This window comes from Ceratotherium simum, chromosome 16 (genome assembly GCF_057802395.1).
Source record: "Ceratotherium simum simum isolate JZ-2026a chromosome 16, ASM5780239v1, whole genome shotgun sequence".
Taxonomy (NCBI): domain Eukaryota; kingdom Metazoa; phylum Chordata; class Mammalia; order Perissodactyla; family Rhinocerotidae; genus Ceratotherium; species Ceratotherium simum.
Genome location: NC_141915.1, coordinates 57,644,643 through 57,672,579, shown reverse-complemented (window position 1 = coordinate 57,672,579; position 27,937 = coordinate 57,644,643). Strand labels below are relative to the sequence as shown.

General features: G+C 59.3%; 1 protein-coding gene across 3 annotated transcripts in view; it reads right to left on the bottom strand.

The window, feature by feature from the left end:
- SEPTIN9 (septin 9) overlaps positions 1–27,937 on the bottom strand; it is a 166,714-nt gene that overhangs the window by 82,085 nt on the left and 56,692 nt on the right. For 2 of the 3 annotated variants that reach the window (XM_004432816.3, XM_004432818.3), the window contains one exon: positions 82–723. In XM_004432816.3, the coding sequence (XP_004432873.1) occupies positions 82–723 (642 nt within the window). Of the gene's footprint in view, positions 1–81; positions 724–24,857; positions 25,024–27,937 lie in introns of those variants that run through there. The other variant, XM_004432817.3, reaches the window with a different exon arrangement.

Here is a 27,937-nt window from a genome sequence, read left to right as displayed (position 1 = left end):
CTTCCTCCAAGACGCCATGGCAAAGCCAGCTCCCCGCCCCCAGTCACTGCAGTACGGAAGACTGGGCACTTGGCTACTCACCCTCCTGGCTCTTGGGTGGGGCTTCGGCCGTGGGGGGCTGGGGCCTGGGCTCCAGCCTGCTCTGCAGCTGAGACATGGGGGCGGGTTCTGAATTCTCCAGGGTCTGGGGTGGGATGGGGGAGGCAGGCACCTCAGCCGGCTTGGGCACTTGGATCTCAACCCTCTTGGGGGCTGCGTCAGCGGTGGGGGCGGCGGGCACCTCGGGGATCTTGGAGGTGGGGGTCTCCATCCTCCGGTGGGCTGACTCCTGGGCCTTCACTAAGGTGATCTCCGTCCTCCGAGGGGCGGGCTCTGGCGTCTTGTGGCCCAGCGTCTCGGCCCGCTTGAGCCCGAACCGGGACGGCCCAGCGGCGCCGGTGTTCTCCACCTGCTTGGACGAGATGTCGATGGAGATTTCGGTGCGCCGGGACACGGGCTCAGCCTTGGGCCCCGAGAGCTCGACCCTCCGCAGGGCAGCCTTTGGGGATCGCTGGCTTAGGGAGTCTACATGGCGGGCCGCGGGCTCTGCGTTCTTCACACCCAGGTCCTGGAATTTCTGGGTGGAACTGGCCACCGTGGTCCGGAGCAGGGGAGTCTGGACCCTCCGGGGTGGGGTGGAGTTGGGCGTCTCGACCTCCTCAACCTCAAAAGATCTTTTCAAGGCTGAAAGATAAAGAAAGGAGGATGTGATGAGTGGACGGCTCGGGAAGACCCGGGAACATCAGAAGGCAGCTGGCAGGGATGCTGCAGCAAGGGCCCCGGGAGACTCTTGTACCCCTTCACCTCTCAGAAAGAAAAGGGGACAGCCCCACTCTACTAGGGGACTCAGAGGCACCAGCAATCACGCGTTCCAGGAGAGAGAAAAGGCTGGAGCCTGGAGGATACTGGCCTCTCTGACCTGCCATGGCCACAGCATGGACTCACAGCTCTAGCTTCTATAAGATGTTCTGGTCAGAGGAGCCCTGGATTCTTTCCTTTATCCCTCCTCACCTCCACCCAACACAGACACCATCAGCAAACACACCACCACCACTTACGGTGCAGGATCACATTTACTCCCCACAAAACCCTATGATATAACTACAGTAATGCTATTATCCCCGGTACAGATGGGGAAACTGAGGCCTGGGTGCTTCAGCAATGTGCCCAGTGGGGCAGAGAGTGAGTGGCAGAGCCAGACACACCTCTGTCCAACTGCGAGGCCCAAGGCTCTAACCACTTGGTTGTCCAGTTTCCAGTGGAATAACACAGAGCCCTGGTGTAGTCCACACCACCCGACTTTCTTAGTCCTCACCTCCCGACTTTCTTAGTCCTCACCTCGTCTGCACCTTCCTCCATCCTACACTACTCGCCCCAGCCAGACCTGGGCCCATGCTGGACGCTGACCATCTGACTCCCACCCCACAGCCCAGCGTTTCTGCTGGCCATCGCCATCTCCACCTCCACCAAGATCTGCTCCCTCTGAGGCGGTGGGGACGGTGCCTGGGAAGCTGCCATCAGCACAGTCCCTGCAGCCACGCTCCAAATGAGAACCAGCTGCTCCGCGTTATAAAGACCAGAGCAGGAAGGGGCCCACGTGGCAGGAACATTCACCAGCTCTTTCCTGGCCGGGCCCACGGCTCCACCTTCAGCGACCCAGTGTCTCCCCCACCCCCTCCCCCGCCCCCGGAGCCCAGGATTTCACAGGACCCCACCATTTCCTGTCCCCGTCTCCCGCAGCTGGTCCCCGGCCCCCCAGCAACAGCTCTCCAGGACCATTTCAGCAGCCCCTCCCTCCAGTCTTCTTTCCTACAAATTCCAATACAGCTCTCATGTCTTCCCAAAGGACAGTACCTCCTTCAGAAGACAGGGCGTGGTGTGCAGCTGAGTTGGGGGGTGGGGGTGGCGGGGAGTTATGTGTTCTTAAGCAATGGGGTGGGGGAGGCCCTAGTCCCTGATACCTGGCCTCCTGAACTACCAATTCCCCAAACGTGGCACTCCTGTGGGACCCTCTCTAAGCCCTGGGCACACGTCCCTCTCGGTGGACAGAAGGCACAAAATCCTGGAATGCAGGGACTGGAAATGTCCCTGGAGGGAAGGAGCCGGCATGTCATTGTGTGCCCTGTCTCGGGGACACAGCTGCTGCTCAGCTCCCTTGCTGCCGTGCAGGCATGCGGGCCTCGCCTGTGACCCCTGGTTGATAACGTACGTGGCCAAGGGCGGCCGAGTCCTGAGCTAGGGCTAGGGCGCAGGATGTGTCTGCACTGGGGGCCCCACTCGGTGCAGCCCCGCCTCTCCACTGGGGGCTATTCCCCGAGAGCACCGCCGAGTGCAAACCGCCCTGTCCAGAGGAGCCTGAAGTGCCCCGAGGAGAGGTCAGTGCCTGTTCAACTGGCCAGCAAGTCCAGAGCTGAAGGCCCGGAACCATGTCCTCCCGTGTTCCAGGGCCCCCGAGGCATCCACTCCACCCCTGCCTCGAAAGCGCTGTCCCAACTGTCCCCAGACGGCGGCTCCTGTCCGTCCGTCCGTGAGCTTCCGAGAAGAGGGCAGAGGAGGGGTCCGTGCCCCGGCCACCTCAGCACAGCCACCTCCACGTGTCCCTGGTGGCAGCTCCTTGGGGCTGAGAAGGAGAACAGAAACGAGGCGGGTGAGGGCCTTTTCCCAGGTTTGCCCCCAAGAGAATAAGAAGACCCCTCGTGGAAGTCCTGGCGAGGTCTGAGCCTCCATTTGGAGAGGCCACTCCTTGGGGTGCCCATTTGGAGGCAGCACAACTGCCGACTCACGATTTAAGAGCCGCCCTGCAGATGTCGACTCTGGCGTCAACAGCCCGGAGGCAGCGATGACTTCGAGATCCGCTGAACTGAGCCTGCCCACTCCCTGGAACACTCCCCCTTCCTCCAGGGGTCTGCGTGGCTCACTCCTGCCACCCTGGCCATCAAACACGCACACCCAGCCCCCCTGCCACCCTCTCTCCTTTCGCTGCTTTGAGTGTCTTCATGGCACATGTCACTCCCTGGCCCCACACACCTGTGTGCTTGTCGTCCAGCTATCTCATCTGTCCAGGTGTTTACTGGCCGGCATTGTCCCATCCCTGTCAGTCCTACGCTCCAAGAGAAGAGGGGCTGTTCCCACAATCAGGGACAGTGACAGCTTAGCAAACATACAGGGTTGTTAGGGTTGTTCTGACGGTTTATGCCATGACCCCAAACAAGCACACCTCCTCCTCCTCCGATTTCAAGTCCCCGCAAAGCCAAGGTGGCTCCTGCCTCCTCCCAAAGCCGGCCCTGCCCCCATGCACCTCACACCACTCCCTCCCACGTCACCCAGGCCACATCACGACTGTTGGGATTGGCTTCGGGGGCAGTGTTTGAGGTCCCTGGGAACGGAGCTGACATCCTCTCCTCCATTACACCACGAGCCAGCTCCCCAGCCCTTCACGGGCCTCAGGTGCTGCTTCTACACAACTTCAAGGCTGGACCAGATCACAGGTTTGTAACTGTGGGCACGGAGCCCTGGGTAGCCCCCAGAGGATGGGCCTCAGGAGCAGGGAGGCACCGGATCTTCCCCCTCATTTCAGCCTGAGAAGCCCCACTTTCCTCTAAGGTTCTGTAGTGGCTTGAATAGTGTCCCCTAAAAACATATGTCCCAGTCCTAATCCCCAGAGCCTGTGATGTGACCTTATTTGGAAAAAGGGTCTTTGTAGATGTAATGAAGGTAAGTATTTGAGGTAAGATCACCTCATATTTAGGATGGGCTCTAAATCCTATAAGTGTCCTTATGAGAGAAAGAAGAGGGGGATCTGACACCCAGAGGAGACGCCACGTGGCCATGGAGGCAGAGATCGGGTGATGCTGCCCCAAGCCAAGGACACCGGAGCCACGAGAGGCTGGAAGAGGCAGGAAGGAGTCTTCCCTCGAGCTTTGGAGAGAGCACGACCTGCCAACACCTTGACTTTGGACTTCTGGCCTCCAAACTGTGAGAACATCCATTCCTGTGGTTTAGGCCACGCAGTCTGCGGTCACTGTTCCAGCCGCCGCAGGAAGTGAACACGGGGACCATCAGAAGGATGAAAGCCCTGGGCTACAGGACCAGCAGGGGCCCTCCCACCGGCGCTGTCACCCCGCCCTGCACCCCAGGCCCCACCCACACTCAACAAACGTCCAGCGGATGGCCCAGCGGACGCATGAGGCTTGAGAGACTCCAGAACTGTCCGGGGGACCCGGAGGAAGAAAAGCTGCCTGCTTTTCGCTTCCCATCACACAAAACCCCAGGTGGTGGGAGAAGTCGTCAGGAACAACACTGCTCTAGATTTGCCCCAGACTATCTGGTGACGAAAACATCATTTTTTAAGGAGGCTTTGCAAGGGCTGCCTCGTGCACAGCTGCCTCCCCCCACGGAGGACGTCGTGACACGAGGAGCCCCCAGCTGGGAAAAATCGGGAGACAGCCTGTCATGAAGCTAGCTGGACAGGGTCCTCCAGCATCTCCTCCCCCATCAGAGTTCTAAAAACAGGCGGCAGGTCCTGCACACACACACACGCACAGCCATGCTCCCTGGAAACACCCCCGGCACCTCCACAGGGAGTGGGTACAACCTACCACGGGGACAGTGTTTCTCACTTTACTCTCCTCTCCCTCCCTGTGGAGGTAGAGGCAACCAAGGGGAGTCTATGTGTGGCCACGGAAGCCAGCAAGAGTGCTCAAGAGCGTGTCACTTTGGAGATTTGAAACTCCTACATGACCGCAATCAGATCTGATAACCGATTGTCCGAGGGACTGATGCAGCAGAAAAGTGGCGTTTCACTGGACCAACGCAGTGGGGGTCGGCACTGGCTGCTTCCTCTTTTGTCTGCAGGATGTTAACGCAGTCAGTGGGCATGCAAGAGACCCCCAGCTGCACATGACATACTGGACTGCCACAGAGCATCAGACAAATACAGGGCCAGGTCGCAGTGGGAGGGTCCCCTACACAGCCACTGGGAAGGAAAAATACTGCCATCCTCCAGAGGGCAGGAGGTGCCCACCTCTGCTAACTCCGTTTCCAAAACAAGAATGCCCCCTTTTCCCTCCTCTGAATTCAAGTTCCCCCAAAGCCAGGCTCGAAACTCGCCTGCTCCCAAAAGCCCTCCTGGACCCCTCCCCGCTCCACCCTCCCCAACACGGGCGCGAGAGCCTGAAGACTTGCGTGCGCTTGGCCCCCCGCTGGGAATTTATCCCTAGGAAATAATCAGAAGTACAGAAAGATTTACTGTATGAGGATGTTTGCATCAGCATTAAAACAGCAAATGCTGGAAACCATTCGAGTTTACGTAGGCTTTCTAAACCCATATGCCGAAGTCCTGTGCAGTCATCAAAATCATGGTTTTGAAGATGAGAAATGCTGAGAATATTAAGTAGAAATAGCAGGATACACAATGTTTGCAAAGACCCTGATTTCATCCCATGCACACATGTGCAGAGCGCACGCATAGCTCGCAGAAAGCGCCGTCTCTGGATAGAATTAAGGTGTTTTCCTCCATCACTCTCTCCGGCCTTCTTGCAACAGACCGACACTGAATGGGGGTCACTCCATATTTTCAGGGGATAAAACTATCAACGCTGTCTTTAAAAGACAAAACTTGCTGGGGACAGGAGGAGGGTGCGGATGACCGTGCACACTAGCCTGGCCTCGCTCTGCTTGGTCCCCAGAGCCCAGCCCTCCCCAGCCCATCAGACACCTACAGTCCCAGCGGCACAGGGGCTGGAGCCACCTCGCCAGAGGCAAAACTTCCTGGCAGCCCGTGCAGAGGGGGTTGAAGCAGGAGCAGCCGGGATCTGGGCCTATTTAAGGAGGAATGTGCCGCACACAAGGGGCCATTGTGAAGGCCCCTGCTCTGACCACAGGCTGCCAGCAAACCTCTCCTGCCTCCCGAAACACTTCCTGGTGCACACAGCGGGCCTCGGTCTGAGGAGGGGACACCCGGCAGGCCACGAAGCCCTGCTCCAGCCTGGAACAGACGTCAGGCAAAGAAATGCTAGACACCAAAGTCAAAATGAACCCAAGCGCAGCTCCCACAGGAGGGAGCAAGGTGGCTGCAGCCTAGTGTGGGGTCCAGTCCTGGGCTGAGGCTCCAGGAGCGCCTGCCCTGCTCAGAGTCTCTTCCAAGGAGCAGCAAAGCAGGTTCTGTCCCTGAACAGGGTGGTCACCCAGGAGCCAGGGTCAGGGGCCCAGGGAACCCAGAAGAACAGTGCCAGGCAGAGGGTACCTCCTTGCTCCCTGTCCTGAGCCTGCATAAAAAGCCACGGGAAAACCCCACCCGACGGTAACTGCACAGCCGTGAGGCTGCACAGAGCAGGTCCATGAGCATGTGTAACCCCAGGGGTCAGCTGGATGCAGCCCCCTGTTCTCGCTCTCCTGTGAGGGCCGGGGTTGGGGGGGACTCAGGCAGGGCCTTAGTGTTGGCAGAGGGGGTCTGGCTGTGGCGGACAGGGAGCTGGTGGGCTGCAGCTGGGGCAGGGAAAAGCTCCGCAGGGAAGACAGAGAAGGAATCAGGACCCAGTGGGCCATTTAAATAACAAATCCTCCAAAGGGAAGGAACCCAAGGCCAGAAAGCAAGAAGTGGCCCCAGCTGAAGAATGAGTTAACTGGGGAAAGAGGGGCAGCCAGGGACGGGGGGAACGCCAGGCAGAGGGACGTGCAGGGCAGAGGGACGTGCAGGGCAGAGGCCCTGTGTGCCTTGAGGGGAGAGCCGGCTGGATGGCAGGAGGCCTGCAGCCCTGATGCAGACTATGCTCCCGAGTTCAGGGCCAGGAGCAGGGGCTCCAACAGGAGAGTGACAGGACCACAGCATCCCCAAGCCTCTGCTCCCTGTCTGTCGTGCTGCAGCACCCATGTAGCAACCATTACTGCTGTTGGCATAATCATAATTGGTACAATCTGCGCGTGTGCACCCCATGGTGGGTGTGCACACTGGCACGTGTGGTCACCCCACTGGTGGCCGAGGCTGCACGCGCCTTACCCGTGTCCATCACACCCACAGCCAGTATCTGCCCCCCTGCCCGTGGGCCTCTCCTGGTGGCCACCTGGTGCCCAAGCCTGGAAGGCAGGAAGGAGTTAACAACTGCTCCCCATGCCAGGCAGTAACTGGAGGGTAAACACCCAGCTCCCCGCGCTGGGTGGGACAACTCTGGGGTGTGGAGTGCAGAGTGCCCCGGCACGCCCAGTGGGGCTGAGCTCCAGCTGCCCACGGCCATAGCACTCTTGGTGAGGCACCTCATCGGCACCTCCCCTCTCTGTCTCACTCCCACACTCAGGGACCCCCAGGAGCACCTCCCACTTGAATCCTTGTCTCAGGGGCTGCCTCTGGGCCTCGGTGGAGGAGAGGATGGCTAAGGGGACAGGTGGGCCAGCTGGGGGGACATAGGCTCAGCACAGAGGAGAACGCAGACAGGGAAAGTGGGAGGGGAGTGTCCTCAGGAAGCAAAAAATCCAAAGGAAGAGCTTAAAAATAGACACGGAGCCTGCCCAGGGAGTGGGTCAACAGCACCAGCCAAACTGCACTGTTTAACGACAACAGACAGCAAGAAGCAAAGTCCAAATAAAGGAAGAGAGGGTGGAGACCCCCGGTGCCCACAGCTCAGCATCCTCTCTCTCTGCCTTCCCCATGGCCAGGCCTGGCTGGGCTGCAGGGCCAGACGCAGCCCAAGAGCAACCTAAGAACCGTGCCATCGCCAGCCCCATTCTGCCTCCAGCTCCGGCCTGGGGGCCGGGCCCAGCATGGCGGCCGAGGGCTACTGGCTGCCCTGGGCTTGTCTGCACACGTGGCTGGCTGAAGGTGGCCTGACGCATGCAGGCAGTGTGCACACAGCCCTGCTTCTGGGCCCTCCGATCACACACACACCTGCATTTCAACACCCAGCACAGCGACCAAGGGTCCAGCCTGTGCCCCTTGGACAAGGAGGAATCAGCTGGACCCATTTCCACTTAGCCTCAGGGGGATGTGCAGGGAGAGCAAACAGTGTCCCTGAGAACTTCGGATTCACCAGGGGTCTCTACGCCCAGGGGAGACCACTCAGCCCCAGGTAAAGAATGTGAAGTCACCTCCCGCCCCCTGATTTATTTATTTATTATTTTGTGACGAAGATCAGCCCTGAGCTAACATCCATGCTAATCTTCCTCTTTTTGCTGAGGAAGACTGGCTGTGGGCTAACATCCATGCCCACCTTCCTCAACTTTATATGGGACACCGCCACAGCATGGCCTGACAAGCGGTGCGTCGGTGCACACCCGGGATCCGAACCCGGGCAGCCAGCAGCGGAGCGCGCGCACTTAACCGCTACGCCACGGGGCCAGCACCCCCTGATTTATTTTGATGACTGTTTTTTGCTTTGGGTGTTAGGAGGAGCTGCTTTCTCTCCGCCCCTGGTGCCCTGGGCCTGGGTGATGCGGGCACTCTGGGAGTCCCTCCTTCTCATCACAGCCTCCACTCAGACAGCCTGGCCCAGGGCCTGCACGCTCTGGAACAGGATGTGTAAAGGAGCAGGTCTGACATGCCCCACACCGACTGGGTTTCCTCAAGGGGCCAAGAGAAACAAACAAGCCCCCTCCCTCCCTTCCTAGCTGGAGCTGCTGCACTGCCACTCGCTGAGGGGGACCCTCCATGCAGCCTACGGGGCCACAGCAGCCCTTCCCGGCCCTCAATATTTTCAGGCACGAGAAGAGCACAAAGGTGGAAGTGGAGCACCCATGACCCCAGCCCCTCAACTCAGGACACAAACAAGACTTCCTATGATGGGCAGGGAGCCCAGTGGCAGCTGCGGTCACCAGGTGGCCCCCAGGATCCCAGACTTCTCTTTTCCCCAAATCCATGATGTTACTTTCTCCCTGGAAGAAGCTCTCTAGCAACCTGGCAATGAGAACACAGGAGAACCAGCCCCAGTTCCCAACCGCCTCCCCCAGCCTAGCCACTCAGCCTAGTCCACCCAGAATGGGACAGGAGGTCCTATCCAGTTCCTTTACGACGGCTTTCGGAATCTGCTCTGACCAGTGTCTGCAGAGGACACTGGTCAAAAAGTGGCCCCCGGGGCTGGCCTGGTGGTGTAGCAGTTAAGTTCCCGCACTGCGCTTCGGCGGCCCAGGGTTCACAGGTTCGGATCCCGGGCACAGACCCACCCACCGCTTGTCAAGCCATGCTGTGGCGGCATCCCATATAAAGTAGAGGAAAATGGGCACAGATGTTAGCTCAGGGCCAATCTTCCTCAGCAAAAAGAGGATTGGCATCGGATGTTAGCTCAGGGCTGATCTTTCTCACCAAAAAAAAAAAAAAAAAGCAGCCCCCAAAATGGTATGTCTAAGTGCTAACTCCCGGAACCTGTGAAAGTGACCTCACATGAGAAAAAGGTCTTTGCGGATGTAATTAAGCTAAGGATCTCCAGATGAGACCATCTCAGATTAGGGTGGGACCTAAATCTGCCTAAGAGACAGAAAAGGAGACACATGGAGGCCATGTGAAGACGCAGCAGAGACTGAAGTGATATGTCTACCAGCGAAGGACCGCTGGCACCACCAGAAGCTGGGAGAGAGGCCCAGGGCAGACTCTCCCTCAGAGCCTCCAGAAGGAACCAACCCTGCCCAGCCCTTGATTTCAGACTCCTGGCTCTTAAAACTGTGTTTCCACTGTTTTAAGCCCCCAGGCTGTGGCACTTCCTTAGAGCAGCCGGAGGAAATTAACACACCAACAGAACACTGAAAAAAGAGGGAGGTCTTTCTGCCCCATTCATTCAGCTTCTTCAGCTGTTCATTCTGGAGCCGCTTCCTGCTGTGATTCACCAGTTCTGAGAAGGGGACACGGGTGCCCTGGAATCAGCCTGGCCTGGCGGGAAGGAGCCGTGCCCCTCTTAGCCCACCAGCTCGCCCCGCCCCGGTGTTGAACGCCACCCCCCGACCCCGCAGTCCCTTCCTGCTGGTGCCCCTCGCTGGCCTCAGAGCTTCCCCCATCTGCCTGGGGCAAAGGGCCCACGCGTCCAGCCCACTGCCACCAGTCAGGGCACTGACTCCCAACAGTGCCCCAGTTGGGGCAATAGTGCTCTGGTTACCCTATTGAAGGCAGGTTAATTACTGTTGTTCGCCTCTACCCCAACACAAGAGCCTTGGGGTGACAGCACAGCCGCTACTCCAGCAGGTACCATGGGAGCCACGTAGCAACTTCCGCTTCAAGAAATCACTCTACATGGAGTAGAACCCCGATATTCGCCCTGAGGAAGCCCCCTCCCGGGCCTGGGGCCAGCTATGCCTCACAGGGGGCAACTTCACGAACATGAAGGCCTCCTTGTGCTTGCTCCCGCCATCTGCCCAGCCCCCCAGTTCTGACAACACCTGGGTCATTCCAGGCAGACTTTCAAGTCAACTTAGGACGCTGGACTTCCTTTTTCCCTTTACTAAAAGCTATGGGAACATGAACATCGAGAACGATCTGTTGAGAATGGACCGGTCTCGCCTCCTCTCTTAAACTCGATATTGGCTCTCTCCACTAACGAAGCAAAGGAGGGAAGTGGGCTGCAGTTTCGAGCGCAGAGATGTGGGCAGGAGAGGGAGGAATTTCCTGACCCAGGGTGGGAACACCAGGGCGGGTTAATAAGAAGGGTGGGGATCTCTCCCTGAAAGGCCAACCAGCAGGGCAGCAGGGCGTAGGGGCGGCCCTGCCTGGAGGGAGGGGAAGGGGCTGATGACCTTTCGGCCTCTGCAAGTCAAAGGTTCCCTGATAAATGGCAGCCAAGAAGGGCAGGAGGGAGCCCCTGGGAGGGGACTGACTTCAAAACCGAAACCACAGGCAGAAGCTCCAAGGGCCTCAAGGGTTACAGAGCCCTTTAACCCGGCAGCCCCAGACCCCAGGGGTCCTGTCCAGGAGAGAGAACTGCGTAGCTGGTTCTAGGTTGGAGCACAGCCCCTCCCTACACGAGGGTTCCCAACCACCTTCTCAGCCCACCTCCTCCCTTCCACCTCCACCCTCCAACTGTCCCAGCTTCCCCAAACACAAGTCTTCCCACGGGGCAGCCCCATGGGCGCTATTCCTTGGGATGCTGCCCAGCCCCCTGGACCATGGAGCAAGGACCATTCCACCACTCCCTCCATGAAGGAGACTCTGCAAACAAACCCCTCCTCTGTCCCTGCCTGCGGGTTCTCTCCCACGTGACGAAGCTCGGTGCAGACCAGGACTCAGAGACCCTCAGGGACACACTGGTCAGTCTCGATGGCACCAGACCGAGCTGCCAGGCCAATGGTCAGTGTGACGTCCAGTTTCCTGCTCTTCTCTTCTCAGCTCTCAGCTCAGTGACCATGCACCCGGGTGGTGGCCATTCCCGATCCACCAGGGCAAAGGAACCAGCCTCCTTCCTCACCCCAGTGAGTACTGGGGGAAACAGTAAAAGCACTTAAAAAATGCAAAAAAAAAAAGCCTAACACCAGGGGCCAAGGCCCAGGTGGAGCCCTCCATTAATCATACTGCCTGCCAAGGGACACCAGAGGGACAGACGGAGCTCTCTGTCTTGTGGCCTGGGGGTGGGCAGCAGGCGAGCGTTGCCCAGGCCAATATGAGCTGTGGCCTAATTACAGGGGACGGCAACCCCAGGGAGCAGAGTTCAGGGACTGGTCAGACCCCAGTCAGAACTTAAGAGAAGACCCCTGGAAACCTAAAGCAAGCTGGGCATGGCCTCTAGGCTGGGGCGGACCACTGGGCAGCCGTTCAGAGGTTCGGAAATGGGACACTACCATCCTCTCCTTATACAGATGAGGAGACCGAGGCCCAGGGAGGCCAACGGTCACTCAAAGTCATGCCATTAGGACATCCAAGCCTGGTCTCTTGATCCCCACCCACACCCCAAACCGAGAACATCCTGCTGCCCCTGAGATGGGCTGCCGTAGTGGGTTGAGAGTAGCCCCAAAAAGATAGGTCTGTTTACCTCCCAGGGCCCACTCAGCGTGGTTTCAGGCAGTGACCGCTCGTTCTTTCCTCTTTTTATACATTTGTTAGCCTCCGAGTGTTCATCTACCCCGCACAGTTTTAGGAAAAAACTCTCCTCAAGGACAGAACAGACCCCTCCTCTGGGCAGGGCGGGCACTGTGCCCCGAGCCCCCATGGACAGCGAACAGCCTTCCAACATGAGCCTGGAAGGCGTCTTTCCTCTGCCTGCACTTTCTTCCAGAGAGATGAAGGGCCTCTGGGGCAGGCAGAGTGGGACCCACAGCTACCTGCCTGTTGGCTGCAGGTGGACAGATAAACTACCCCTCCAGGGCCACACCCCATAGACAGGCAACCCTCAGTTCTGCTTACAGCCTGTGGGAGGAGGAAAAAATGAGGGTTGTTTACAGCGAACTCCAAACCCTCCGTGCCAGAGAGCTCCTGGGAGACCCACACCCACCCCCACCACCTAGCGCCATAACCTCTGCCCCGCCTGCGGGCCACTCGGGGCCCAGGCTGCAGGTCATCACCTCCCAGATTCCCACCTTGTGAGGCCCCCAGACAGCCAGGCCCTGCAGGCCCCCAGCTGCAGGGGACATGGGGCAGGGACAGGGCCAAGCCCTCACCCACCTAGAAACTGCCCAGGGTCCACCGCACCAGCAGGGGTCCAACCAACCCACCAGCCTGAAAGCCCGCTGAGGGAGGTGTCCAGGGCAGCAGAGGGATCAGGCCTGCAGGAAATGGGGCTGCAGGCAGCAGTTACTCTTCTCTTAACTAAAAAAGGAGAATTTTAGCCAAGTTGTCAGCATAACTGCTCAGTGTGGGAGGGTCAGGGAGCACTGCAGACGGCCCGGAGCGGGGGGCTGCCGGGACAGGCACAGAGTGTCACAAGTGCCGTCTACGCCCCATCCGAGCCAGGCAGATGACCCCTCTGGCCTGCTTCCTGGTGACGGACAGGAAGGGCTGGACTGAAAGGCCCCTTCCAGCTGGAACACCGTATGACCCCTGAGGGCCATGTAGAGGTCTGCACCAGCAACACGTTAATCTTGCTGCTCCTGTACCAACGGGGTCCAGCGATTCCCACACTCCGCAGAGCTGAAGGAGCCTGGACAGGGCGGGCCAGCCCATCTCCCCTCCAGGGCAGAGGCGGAGGACCGAGGCTGGGGCCACATTCCTCTATGGCCGAAAATGCAGCTGCTGACGGTGCCTGCAGAGGTGGTCCCCAGCAGCCTGCACCTTTGGGCAAAGCTGCCTTCACTCCACTCAGCTCCCCAACACGGAGCTGAAAGAGCCAGTGGGGACACAGGGGCCCTGGCTCTGCTGCCACCCACGGGGACTAATCACTTTCCAGGTCTCTCAAACGGGGTGGGAGATTGGGTTGGGTAAGTTGTTTTTCTTTTTGACAATGAACTTTAAAAACTAATATCTATTGCTCTTTTCCTGACTATAAAACCAATTTACGTGCAATGCAGAAAACTTGCAAAACACAGAGAAAAATAAAACCATCTATAAATCCAAGGCCCAGATAACCAGTGTCAACATTTTAGCAAACGTTCTTCCAATCTTTTGACTGTGTATATATACGATTATATTCTTAAACAGGCTCATGCGTGACACTGCTCTGTGCTTCTCCCCACGTAGCATCACGCAGCTCAAATCTCTATACATTCCTGCACTCATTCTCTACATTCCTTTGCAGTTCTAAAGTTCTGGTTCTAGATCATTCTCAGCTCTGTTGATCAGAATCATTTCTGGAGCTTGTTAAAAAACAGACTCCTGGTCCCCTCCTCTTGGAGGTTCTGGCTCAGGAAGGCTGGGTGGGCCTGACACCCCAGGGTGTGTCCAACAGGCAGGCGGTAAGGACCTCTACCCTCCTGTGGGCTCACAAGCCGCCTCTCCACGCGCCCTTCCCCGAGAATCCTACAAGAAGAAAACCCTAAGCACCAATTATGCCAGAGGCAGCCCTGACCAGCAGCCCCACCTTCCCAAAAGTCACCCAAGGTCGATGTCCAGCCTCAGCCGCCAGCACTCGGCTCCCAGGTTGGTCACAAACCAAAGGACGTACTGGGTACTGCTGGGAGCAGAGGTCCATGTGACGAGCGGGCGTGTCAGTCACAAGACCCCAAAACCTGCCCAAGGCCCACGCTGTGTTTACCTTAGACAGAGAAGGTCCCAGCAGTCCAGGGCCTCCAAGATAACCAGCCTGCTACAAGATAACTCGCAGGCCGGAGAGAAGCCCAGCGCTGACGTCCAGGGCCCCAGCCAGCCTCCCGCCTCCCCTTGAATCTCCCCACTCCTCCGTAAAACAGCGATCAGATTCCTCCTGACAGACTGTCACCCCGCTGAGGGCAGGAGCCAGGCTTGCTCACGCCTGTCCCTGCTACAGACTGACTGTGTCCCCCCAAATTCATACATTGAATCCTAACCCCCAAGGTGACAGTATTAGGGGGTCTGGCCTTTGGGAGGTGATCAGGTCATGAGGGCGGAGCCCTCGTTATGGGATTAATGCCCTCATAAAAGAGACCCAGAGAGCACTCTCTCCCCTCCACCCTGTGTGGACACAGTGAGAGGACGCCGTCTATGAACCAGGGTCCTCACCAGATGCCAAGTCTGCCAGAGCCCTGCTCTTGGACTAACGAGCCTCCAGAACTGTGAGGAATAAACGTGTGCTGTTTAAGCTGCCCCATCCGTGGTATTTTTGTTACCACAGCCCAAATGGACTAAGACAGGCCCACTTTCCACTAGGGCCTCGGGTCCTGCCGGGCACATCCTGTAATTCTAAAAAGCGTTTGTTGCTTTGAATCTGTAACGGTCTACGTGTACTGAGTGCTCACCACACACCGGGCACCACTCTGAGGGCTCTTGTTACATTCGCTCATTCAGTTCTCAGGAAGATGCAGCCCTTTTACCAGTGTCTTCATTTTACAGATGGGAAACCGAGGCAGAGAGAGGCTAATGACTTGTTCAACATGACCGCAAGGGCAAGGGTGAAGCCAGATTTGAGCCAGTATACTAGACCATCACCCCACTCCACCTCCAAACCCGGCCCTGGCCACCTGAAAGCTAGACTCTAAAAGCAGAGGGGGCCTGCTAAGCGCCAGCACTGCATACATGGCCTCTCCCAAGCCTCCCAGCTACCCTGCAAGGAGGGCGCTGCCATTCGTGCTTCAAAAACGTGGTCACCGAGCCGGAGAGCAGCAAGGCTGGGAGTGCAGCAGAGGCAGCCCCTGCCAGAGCCCAGGCCCTGGACCCCCGGCTGTCCCCTCCCACCACAGACAAGCCAACTGAGGTTTCTAACATAGCCAAGCAGGGTCAGCCCGAGCAAGGGGCACCACGGAGGGCAGGTTTCAGCAGTAGCGAGCAACGGATGATGCAGGTGTGAGGTCAGGAGGACCCAGTCCTGCCTCCTAGTGTGGCCTCGGGCCAGCTGTAACCTGCACGCGCCCGCGTGACCTGTCCACCTTGCTGGGCTCCGGGAAGACTAAGAGACCGCGTATAGAAAGTGCCCAGCCCAGTGCCTAGCACACAGTAGGTGCTCAGTAAAGGAGATGGTGATGAAAAAGAACAGAACAGCACGGTGGGGAAGAAGTGCCTGTGAGTGAAGGGGGGATGGCTGGAAGGGCCGGGACTCCAGAGACAAAGAATGCGGGAGGGAGGAGGCGGGGGAGGGAGGCCAGAGCCCACAGTTGGCTCCAGGGCAGCTGTCTGCAGGAGCCTGGCTTCATCATTTAAATATTAGGAGAGATGTAAATATCTGAGGGGGGCCCCCCTAGCCCAGCCACTCGGGGGCTGCAGCCAGGGCAGGGGCAGGGAGATTTCTTCCCTCACCACCGTCTCCATTCTCCCAGCTGCCCCAACACTCAGTGTTTCCCTGGGGCCTGGAGTCGGGGTGGGGGCAGCAACCTGGAAGGGTGGGGACACAACTCCCCATCCCCTCTCTTCGCTGTACCTCTCTTTGCTGCACGGGGCCTGCAAAGGTGCCAATGAATGATCGTCATCCCCATGTCACCCCCAAGGGGCCCCAGGCCTGCCAAGGGTTTCTTTTGTAGTTTTGCAGAAAAGCAAAGCCGCCCGTTCTGAGGTCTTCTGATGGAGGCCCGGGGTCCCAAGCTCGCCACTGCAAACTGCAGCCCGCTCCACCCTCACCAAGTTCACAACTGGCTGCCTCTCTCCCCCTGGATCATTCACCACCCAAGTCCCTCCCAGCTCTCCCGGCCCCCTGACCAGGAGAAAGATGGAGCCTGGATCCTCTTCACGCCCCCACCTATGCTGGCAAGCACAGCCCTCTCCCCCACCTCCTGTCTCAGTGCCAAGGGCACCTGGGCCAGGTATGGACCCAACAGGGAGACCTCAACAAACTACAAGTTGGCAGAAATCTCCAGCCAGCTTCATCTGCCTGGAGACCCTGCCTGGTAAAACTCCTACCCAGGACTCTGGTTAGGCACTCCTTCCTCCAGGAAGCCCTCCTGAACCTACTCCTCTCTTGAGCTCATGCCTGGAGCCCCAGAACCTAGAACAGAGCCCACAGATAGCTGTTGAATAAACAAATGAATGAGCCAACTGCCCCTCCAACCCCAGCAATCCTCCTCCTGGTCCAACAGAGGGCAGAGGGATTCCAGAACTTCACTTTGAACTGCAGGAAAAATCCAAAACCCAGCCACTTTAGAGCACTCCTTCCTCTGACTTTTAATGTGGGCCAGAAGGCAGGGGACAACAGAAAAGGCCACCCCTCCAAGGCTGGTTTGGAGCCAGGAAAACTTGTATGCTTTTACTGTAGATAATATCGGTCTCCAAGGGACACAGGGCAGGGGCCTGGCCCACCCCTCGCAGGGCAACTGCCCACCCACATGGAAAGGAGAGCCAAAGATCCCTCCTCAGAGCCGGCTTCAGGCACCGAGGAAGGGGCCAGCCAGGGTATAAGAGTGAGGAAGGGGCCAGCCAGGGTACAGAGCGAGATCCTGCCTGGAGAGTATGGAAATCCACCAGACTGCTGGCCATCAACGTCAGACCTTCCAGGTTGGCGCCTGAGGGAGGGGAGTCGGCAAGGTGGCCCGTTTCTCACTCTGCCCAGGCCTTCTCTCTCTTCCCACCAAAAGGAAAGACGAGACTGGTCCCTCAGTTAACCTCCCGCGGGCAGAGGGGGATCTGTCTGTGGCCCAGGTGGCTCCCTTCCTCATTCCCAGGGGACCCTCAGCTGCAGCCTCCCACAGGAGATACCCAGCACCCCTAGGCCCTGCCCAAGGGGACAGCCGGAAGTCCATCAGCAAAGAGCCAGTAGCCAGCATGCCTCAAAGGGCTGGGAAAGGCTGTGGGTTCCGGGAGTAGGAAACCGGACACAGAATCATGGGAAAAGAACCGACACCGGCTTCGAAGAGCTCAGCGGGTTCCAACCCCTCCTTGTACGAGTCAGAAAACTGGGCATCGAGGGGAAGCGGCTGGTTGAAGGGGAGAGAGAGAACAGCCAGCCCCCAGCCCTCCACGCAATCTAAATCAGACCTGGACCACAAAACAAACCTAACTCCCTACCCCCACCCCACTCCCTACAAGACCAGATCTGAAGCCCTGGGGTCCCTTGGCCCCCATGTGTACCCTGGGAACAACCATGGAACTCCCAGAGAAGGAGTGGTATGGTCACCTGCCTGCCTCCCCAGCCCCCTCTCACCTGGCTCTCCCAGGAGGCTGTTCCAAGTGTTTGCAGGCAGAGGCTCCCAGTCTCCTCCGGGAGGGACACAGGAAGCTCTAGCTGTGTGTTTGAGGGTGGAGGGGGGGCACTACTGTGTTCAAGGCCAGGCCCTTGATTTTCTGGATTTTGCACCACGGGGCCGCACACTTGCTTCCCCAGCGGGCCCAGAGACGCCGGGGGCTCAGCATCCCAGAAGGGGCTGTTAGAGACTCAGGATGACGGGAAAGAGGGTGGACAGGGAAAACCACCAAACTCCAGAAATAAAGAGGTAGGTCGAGTGTATTCCCGGCTCCCTGCCTCCCCTGCAGCCGGCTCTGGACGCAGCGCCGGGGTGGACATGGAGGGCTCGCCGTGCATATTCTCCGCTGAAATCGAGGCCATCCTCTTGTCCTGCCACATAAATTTCTGGGCACCGGCAGCACTTTAAAAAATGACAACAAACCAAGTTTCTAGAACATCTCCTGGTCCAGGCTGAACGGAGCCTCCGGGCTCTGTCCAGACCAAACTAAACAGCCTGAGCCCAGAAATGCCCCAGGCGCCAGGAGTGTCTAGGGGCCAACTGCTGGGTCTATTTGGCTGGAGAGATTACAAATCCTCGGGCTTCTGGGACCGTGTTCCAGAGAGTTCCGGACCATCCAGTCTCACAAGCAACTCACAGAACCTCCAAATTTGGGAAAAATCCAGAGGGCTTTGGAAAGAAAGCCACTGCCCAACCATCTTTCCTCAGCGGCTTTGTCAAGAGAAGCACAGGAATTTGTTTCCTGGCTGGGTTTCTCGGATGAATCAAAAAAATGAAACCACCTGGGGCCTCGACCTCTGACGCATCCCGCACCAGAGCCCCCAGCTGCCCAGCGCCCCTTCCTCCCACCACCCTTCCACACACTACCAGGTCTTTGAGGGTCTACTGCATGAAGCTCACTGTTCTGGCCACAGGACGGTGAGCAGAGACACACAGCCCTGCCCTTGGGGGCTCTGAGCCCAGTGGGGAACACCTGGTCTGGCCAGAAAAAAGTCGGGACTCTGTCCTGGGTTTGGGGGCCACCATGGATCCCTTGAGCCTGGCCCCCTGGCCCCGTGCTCCTGTCTGTACCCCAAGGAGAATCTTCCGAGCAGCAGGCCGGCCCACACCCAGCACAGTGAATGAGGGGCATTCGGCTGGTAAACCAAGGGCGGCCACGAATAGTGACCACTAAATGGCATGGGGCTTCATCTCTGACTGTGACAGCCCAGCCCTCTGGGCATGCAAGGAGAAAGAGGAAGAGGGACCCCCGGGCTGTAAGGCCAGCGCCAGGACATGAGGGCTACAGCACCCCCGAGGGGCGGGCTGGGGCTGCAGTCACCAGGCTGAGAAGTCCCTGACTCCCACAGGGCAGCGCATACCTGTACATTCATATAGCCACTCTCTGAATAACGATGTTTCGGTCAACGACGGGCCGCATATCCGACAATGGTCCCATAAGACTAGTACCACACAGCCTAGCTGTGTAGTAGGCTACACCATCCACGTTTGTGTGAGTACACTCGGTGATGTTCGCACAACGAAATCGTCTAACGATGCATTTCTCAGAACGTATCCCTGTCGTTAAGCAACACAACTATATTTCCCTCAGTGATGCCCCATTATGAATGGGCCACCACGCCACTGCCCCCACCAGCAGGAAAACCTCCCCCACAGACGTGAACTGAACGAGTGCCCACCACATGCCGGACAATGGGCCTGCTGCGCCTGCCGCTGACCCTGGGGGCTCGAGCTGTGGTGGGTTTGTTTTTCTAGGCACGGAGGCCCCTAAGGCCCCCACCCCTTGCCCAGGGCAGGGGGTGAGGAACTAATCCGCCCCCATGGTGAGTGAGCAACACATGGCTCTCCCCACTGGCCTGAGACGGGACTGTTCTCCTAGTTCGGAGCCCCGCTCAGCACCACACACAATCAGGATAGGCCTCCGGACAGGAGGGGGCCCCGCCAGCACGCCCCCTCTCGGCTCCCTGCCTCCATGGTCTTTCAGGAAGGCTGGCAGCCAGCACAGCTCGAGCCATCCAGCATGTGCCCATGCTGCTATCCACGCTCGGCCCTGCAGGAAGGCCTGTGGCCTTCTGAGCATCTGTGATGCTCTGCGGGGGTAGGGGGAGGACGGCAGAGGAGACTGGGATGACCTCCCCCGGGAAGGAACCCTGCAACCCACAGGACCCCAGCCCCTGCTCTGACGGGGAGAAAGCCGTGGCACCTGCACACAGAATGTGTGCCAGGCCAACAGGCTTGGCCAAGAGCCAGGGGATCTGGCAGACTCAGAGGGACCCACAGGTGGACTTCTCCAGAGCTCCGAATCTGCAGTGCTAACCACGCTGTCCAGCCTCATCCCCCAGGGGGATCAGACAGGCCCTTGCCTGGGCCTTTGAGCACCTTCCATCACCCAGATCCCGACAACAGGCATCCACACCCACCGGTCCCTTGCAAGTACTCGCTCCCTACCCTCAGCCCCAACGCAGCAGCAACACCCAGCACGCTCCCACAAGCAGGACCCGGGCTCAAGGCTGTCTGCCGTCTCTCACCTAAACCCCAGGACAACACTCAGAAAAGTGTTTACAACTCCACTCAACAGAGGAGGAAACTGAGGCTCAGGAGCTGACACTTACCCTACGTCACACAGCACCCCCAACACGGGATCTCAGCTGCCCTATCCACCACTTCCCCCTTTGGATGCAAACTCTGCCTGACTGCCTCTTTCAAAAGCTTCCTGGAGATCCATGTTCTCCAGAAAGCCTTTCCAGACTGACATTCTGCAGCGTGGGGTATCCTGTGTGTGCCCCCATCTCCCCCACCCAGGGCTGACCCTCAGCCCGGCTGCGAAGCCAGTTACGGAGGTGCTTCTGCCCCCTGGCGCATGCACGTCTGCCCTCCTCCCAATCAGGACAGTGAGCGTGCCTGATCCCACGTTCTGGACGTGAAGAGCACAGGCCAATGCCGCAGGTGCCTTTCAGGCCCGTAAGAGAGCTGGCCCCTCTTGGCTGCACACCAGCAGAGCCCCACGAGACCAGCTCCACTCCAGTCCACCTGAGCGACCTCACTGCCACCCGGGCTCCTGCCTCCTGCCACAAGGGTGTGAAGTGCAGGGAGGTGGTATTCACAAGAGGCCTCGAGTCTTGCTGAAAAACAGGCTTCATCATTCAAGAGGCCCACTGGCGTTAATTAGGGACAGGACTGCACCCATCACCAAGCAACAGGCTTTGTCCTCCTGGGAGGAAAGGGGCACCTGGATCCAGCCAACTCAGGAGCCCATGTCCCCGAGGTGTCTGGGCTTCCAGACAAGCAGGCAAATCTGCTTGTCCCATCCCCCCAGGAGACTCTCTGCCCCCACCCCATCCCGCCCCACCCCAAACCCCTCTCCTGTCTGGGGCCCAGAGCCTGCACTGTCTCCAGGCCCCAGCTCAGAGGGTCCTCCCAGGAGACAGCGGAGGGCTTAGAAGGGCAGAGTCCTCTAGGCGACAGAACACAGCTCTGGGACCAGAGCACCTGGGTTCTGGGCCAGATTCTGTTTCAACAAACATCAAGGACTTTCAGGATTCTTTCGCCGTGTGTAAATCTAGTTACAGCAAACACTGCCGGGGAAAGTAGGCCAAGAGCTGGCACTTGGAAAGGCTTTTGTTGCACAAAGACCCTGAGTTGTAACAGCGTCTGCGATAACAGATTTGGCCTGCATTCACCAAAGAACATGCCGTACCGCTGCCCGTGCCTCCACCGACCGGGAGCGAAAGAGACGAAGAGTCCCCCCTCCTGCCACCCCGTCACACGGGGAGTGACGGATGCCGGGGCTACCTTGAGGCCTGTCTGTGCCGGGAAAAGTGGGAAATGGGACTCTAAAAAACATCGAATCAGCAAAACACAAAATACTCTTCTGGCCCCTCCAGAGGGGATCACCACAGAGCCCTGAGACCATCCTTGAAGGGAAGGCAAAGGCGGGTGCAGGAGGCTCAGGGAGACCTGAACATGACAGACACATTCAAAACACAAGACGGGGTGAAGCCCCGTGCCACCTCCCTTGGTGATGCAACAGAGCTTAACAATCCCACCCTCAGGAACCACGCATGCCCGGGTCCTCCAGGCTGGGGGGGGACCGGCAGGGAATAAAATGATGAAAAGGGATGGGTGCTCCCCAGGGCAGGGGCAGATGTGCCCAGAATGAGGGGCATCAGCAGAATTTTAACTCGAGGCACCCACTCCATACACCTCACACATATACCCTGGGGGCCACTTCCTGTCTGCCCTGGGGGGGCGTGCTGCTCCAGCCTGGGCACCCACTCCACCCCAGAGTGCTTCCCTCCTGCCCTGCATGGCATGCTACTCTGGCCTGGATACTGCCACCAGCTCCAAACCCCCCAGAAACACCCCGATCAGGGCTCTTTGGCCCCTGACGCAGGATTCCGGGGCAGGACATCTGCTCTGATTGAAAATCACCCCCAGTAACACCGTGCCTCAGAACTCACCCTGCTTTGGTGGCAGACCCTGGGGCCTCCACCCTTCAGCAAGCAACACGTGCTTCGTGAGGAGCCAGGTCCGCCGCCTGAAGAAGCCTCAGGGCCCAGTGGCAGTTTCCTCCCTGCTCCTTTCACCTTACCTTGCAGAAACCGAGACACCACGTGGGCGGCCCGGGCAGAGGCCCCCAGCCGGCCCCACGGAAACAGAGCAGCGTGCCTCCTGCCCCTCCTGCTCCGCTCGCAGCCACTCCAGCTGCCTCTCCAGGACAGTCCAGGCTCCCTGCGGGCACGCCTGGCTCTCCGCGACCTGGCCCATCTGATCCTGGCCCATCTGATCGTGGCAAGCAGGCCCCTCCCTATGCCCCAGCCCCCTAACAGACCAGCTCATTCCAGCCGCCCCCGCTTCTGCTTGCTGCCCCTGGCAGGAATGCGTTCCTCCTTCCTCCCGCAATCAAATTCCAACTTTCGCCCAAGGTCGGCCTCCTCCGTGACCTTTCTCTGCCCTGGCTCTACCAGCTCCCATCACCCACTGTGCTGGGTCATACACTCTCCTCTTCCTCTGATCGTTCCTTCCCCACATCTCTCTGTCCAAGGCTGTCAGTCCCCAACACCCAACTCCACTCCAAGTTCCTGGGGCACTTAGGGAGGCCGCCTTTCTGGTCCCCAAGCTGGCCCGTGCGGAGCCCTCACGCACTCACACACACCTCCAGTGGGGAAACACAGGGCTCTAACGCCCCACTCCCCTGTCGTCAGAGCACTTGGAACTTTTCAGGGCACACGGGGAGACTGACGCACACAGGGAACCAGAAGGTCCAAGGCCCTGCTCCCTAAGAATGAGAAATCTCCCCCCACCACCCCCAGAGTCACAGGGCCGCCCACTGTTGCCCCAGGATGGTCTCAATGAGGCCATTGTCTCCAACTAAATTAGAGGGTCAAGAAGCTGCCTGGGAGGCAGCCACAGAGGCCACCAGCATCTCCAGATGGGGCACGTTGGGGTGAGGATGGAGTTACTCACAGGGACCCTGAGGCAGAGGTGCTAATGACCTACGTAGCACCAACTGTGACAGCTGTAAGACCACATAACTCCCAAATCTCTACCTCCCCAAGCTGCCTCAGGGCTCACACTGCATCCCCTTTTTCCCCAGAAACCCCACCACCAGCACCAGGCTGTGGGGTCAGGGATCTGCAAGCCGACCTAACTCCCACAGGCCACAAGGACATACATAGCGCCGACCTGAAGGGGGCAGCCGTCTCCAGATCAGCTAATTCTCGCCCTTGGACATTTAGGAGATGAAAGGCCCCTGCAGAGGAGTCTCAAAGCAGCAGCTGTGAGCAGGGCTACCCTCGGGGCAAGCAGAAGGCGAAACAACAGAACGAAGCAGAGGTGGGGAGACCCCAGTACCAGTATGTGCCCCAAGATGTTCAGATGGCCAGATATATGTCATCACAGCTCTGCAGACCCAAAACTCCCCTCGTTCAGTGTTCAGTGCCAGAGTTGGAAAAGCGCTCCCACAGGACATGCGTCCTTTGCACAGGGTGTGCCGGCCACAGGACCACAACTCCCTCCTGTCTCTTCACCCTCCTGCTCAGGCCAGTCCAGAATCATGCTGCTGGGGCTCTGCTTGGGATTTAGCCAGGCTAGTCCCCACAAGTGCTCCTGCCACTGGGGCTAACCCCAGGTGGGCCATGTGGGAGGCTGGGCTCAGGACACCCAGATCCCAGCCCAGATTCTGGCCATGGGGGATGGAGGACCTCCCGGCTTGGCCTGGCACCTGGACGTCTGTAACTCCTTTCAGCCAAACCTCCCCACTCCTGGCCCACCAGAGGGCTCTGCCCAAGGCTGCCTGGGAGCCCCTCCGAGGGGCGGGGGCTCCCGGTCCCAGCAGAGGCAGCCCCGCCCCTCAGAAATCCGGCCCCGAAGTACTGGAGACTATTGTGTGCGTTTCCCTTCCGACTGCTTTATTTACTCCCCAGGACTGCAGGACGCAGAGACACAAGCAGTCACGAGGACGCACGGAAGCGCACCACATCCCAGGACCGAGCCGTGCCGCATTCGGAGGGAGAAGCCCCCCAAGTTTCTCTACACTTTGTAAACCCCCAGGGGGGGAGGGGTCCACAATGCGCTCCCTACCGGCACGCAGGCCCCTCCTTCCCCTTCAGCCCGAGTCTGGGAAGCAAATGAGGATGTCCCTAGGCCTGGATGGGGGCCGATGGGACGCTCCCCTCTAGACACCCCCCGCCCGGGCCGTGTCCGCTCACCGGCCCTCGGCAGCCCGGATTCGGCTCAGCCCCGGCCCCGAAACTGGCTGGAGGAGGGGGCGGTCCTCCCGGCGGGACGCGGGGGCGGATAACAACTCCCCCAACCCGCCGCGGGTCAGAGGGGCCCGAAGGCCGACAGGGAGCGCCGAAGGGAGGGGACTGGTTGACTGCCTAGAGGGAAACTGCGCGCCCGGGAGTGCCGAGGAAGCCCCGCCAGCCCTCGAGGAGGCTGTCGTCGCTCGGCAAACACAAACAACAATAAAAGGAAGGAAACCCGGGCGCAGTGCGCAGGGGCCGGTGAGGGCGCACGGTCCCTGCGGTCCCCCGAACGGGGCCCTCCAAGTAGGCAATGGGGGAGCGGGGCGGGGAGCGCGGCGGAAGGACGCCCCATCGGGGGTCCCGCCTCCTCCTCCACGCTCCTGTCCCGCGCCGGGCCGCCCGAGGGGCCTCCGAGGCCGGCCCGGCACCCACCTTCGAAGTCTGAAATGATCCCGTCCAGCTGCGCGTTGACCGCGGGGTCGGACATGGTGGCTCGTGGGCCGCGCGACGCGCGGAGGGCGGCGGCGAGGAAGCGCCCCGGGCGGCCCGGGCCCTGCGCGCTGGCTGGGGCGCCGCGCCCGCGCTCCTGCCGTGCAGAGCTGGCCGCCGGAGCCCCTCGGCCCCCGGGCTCGGCTGAATGAATGGGGGAGGCGGGCGGGCGCCGGCCCTCCCCGCGCCCCCGCCCCGCCTCCGCCTCCCGGGCGGATCAGGTTCCCGCACCCGCGGCCCGGCCTCCCCGTCTCGCACTGGCTGCTCGGCCCGCCTGTCAAGGCCCGGCCTGGGGGGCTGGGGCCCGAGCGGCCGCCGCGGGGACAGGCCGAGTCCTGGGCGCCCGACCCGAGTGCCCCCCTTCTCCGCGCCTGGCCCGCGCCCAGGGGACGGCGATGGACGCGGCCCCGGCCCCCTCCCCGCCGGACGCCCCGCCGCGGCCAGATGTGGGCGGATGTGGAGGCTGGGCGGCGGCGCGGGGGCGGCGCCGAGGGGGGAAGAGATTCCTCCCCTTCCCTGGGGCGCAGGGCTCCTTCTGCGGGAGGTTTTATTTACGCAGCCAAACAAAGTTGGCCGCCGCCGCCGCCTTCCCGCGCTCAGCGCCTCCGAAGGTTAAGCGGCGGCGCGCTCGGCTCGGGCGGCAGGACCCCCGGCTGTTGGCTCAGAGCCGAGGGGCGAGCGCAAGTCACGTGGCCCGGGGGGGGGGAAGGGGAGGGCAGCCCTCCAGCTACTCCCCACCCCACCTTTCCACCCCCCGGGGTCGCTGCTGCACCCTCTGGGGCGTGTGACAGAAGACGCTGGCCCACCGGCGGCGTGGGGCAGGGATGGAGCGCGCCTGTCAGAATAGTCAGGGACATGGGCCACCCCCACCCTCCACAATTAGGGACTTCTTGAAGGCAGAGCGTAGAGAAGATACTTGGTAGTATTTAAAGGAAGCAGTTAGGGGATGTGGGGAAAGGACGCTGCCCGTGGGGCTCCCCTCCCCATCTGGGCTACCTCAGGCCCGGCCCTGCCCTCCAGGGCAGTAATAGCTCTACTTCTCCATCCAGTCAAGAAACGCTGATTAAACCCTATTACCCACAAGGCAGGCAAGTCCTAGGGGCTGGGGACAGAAGGATGGGCTGGAACTTGAGAAGCAACAGGATCCAGTCCTAGGAAGGGCCGTCTGAGTGGGGCACCCATAGCTGAGGGGTTCTCTTCCACTCCCCCTGGCTGAGCCTGTCAGGCACTCCTGCCCCATCTCCCCTCATTGCCTTAGACCCAGGGCCTCTGCCCAAAGTCAGGGGGCCGGTGAGAATTCATAGCAGGGAATAACCCCCTCCAAGCTGGTGGGCAACTCTCCAGTACCGTCCCCTCAGTACTGGCCTCCCTCGTGGGGGTGAGCCCCCTTGTGGCTCGTGTGTGCCCAGAGCTCATCCTGGGTCTCAGGTTGGTCACTGCCACACCCCTCCCAGCCCCACACCCCTAGTTCTGAAAGATCCCAAATGTGCGAGGGATGCTGAGGCCTGACTGCCAGCCAGGTTATTTGGGGCTTTTAGGGGACCGTGCACTAGGGCTGGTGGGCTTTTTTAAGTAGATGAAATCGAGTCCTTCCTTTTTAAGGAAAGCAGTCACTCCCTCCCTCATGCTTTGGATATTTTGAACTATTTTCAACCGAGTCAGTTTGTGGGCACAGAACTGCAAAACCACAGCCATTTCAGATGTGCATACACCCTCCTCTGCCTGGAAGCCCGGGATTCAGAAATGTAGTCGCCAGTGTCACTAACAGCACCCTGATGGCTTCCACACCAGCCCGGGGCATTGCTGGTCTGAAAAGCAGCCGCTGGGTCTGCCCGACAGTCCAACCCTCTGGGCCATCTGTCCACCTCGTATTTGGGAGTTTGGTGGTTCACTGCCCCTAAGAAACAGCCTAATAACACAACCCCCTGGGAAGAGGCCGGGTCTCCGGGATGACATCCAACCTGGGCCGCAGCATTATTCTCCAGGGTTTTTATAAAAAGCACCTGGTGGGTGTAGGCACACCCATGTGATTGTTCTCCCAGAGAGCTGGCAGGGAGTTCTACCAGATTAGCATAGGGTCAGCTTATTGTGCATTATTCATTTCCATTCACAGTGGAGCTAAACACACTTAGCTTATCTCCTCAGGGAGCCCAGCCAGGGTGCACGCCTCACCAAAATGCTCCCCTGTGGGAACCTCAAGGACAATGGCAGGAGGGAGCCAACCTCAAGGCCAGCAAGTGCCCCACATTGGCATGACTGTGCTCCAGAGCCCATCCAGTCCATCCCCTGCCTCTGGCCCCCCTTCACTCTAACCACTGGGGCCTCTGTCGCCAGGCCTAGACACCTCCAGGTAAGGAGATTCCCCACGCTCCCTCAGGAAACCCAAGCCAACGTTTGGCCACACTCCCAGCCAGGAAGTTCACCCTTGTATCTAACCAGCTGCTCTAATTGTACATCACTTATTTCCTCTTTTTTTTTCTGTCCTCAGAGGAGATGGGAAACAGCTGGGCACCACCCTTCAAGTAATAATTATCTTCTCCAAACTCGAAGACAATCCAGTGGCTCCTTGGCCTTCTCTTTCTCAGCTTAAATCATCCGTCCTCGGCCCTTTAATCATCCCTATCCTTTGATCACTCCTGATGGCTGTCCAATCTGGGGCTCCAGGACTAATAAGGCCTGATCCCCACAGGGGGATCCTAACCCCACATGGGCAGTCAGGGCCGAGGGCTGGACGAACAGTCCTGGCAGGGGCACTGGGCAGACAAAATGAGCAGCAGCAGCAGAGAGAGGAAAGTGAGCTTAAATTTGGCAAGAAAAATAGAACTGTAAGGCCTTGGCATTCTGTGATGGTGCACTCTCCCAAGGCCTGGTCCAAGGGGAAGGTGTGATTAGAGGGCCACCAGGGGGGCCAGCTACCTCCCAGGTCTACCATAAGACTTATAGTGGGGTGCATGGTGGCCCCCAAAAAGATACATCCACCCAAACCTCAGAATGTGAACTGACTTGGTATAAGGATCTTTGCA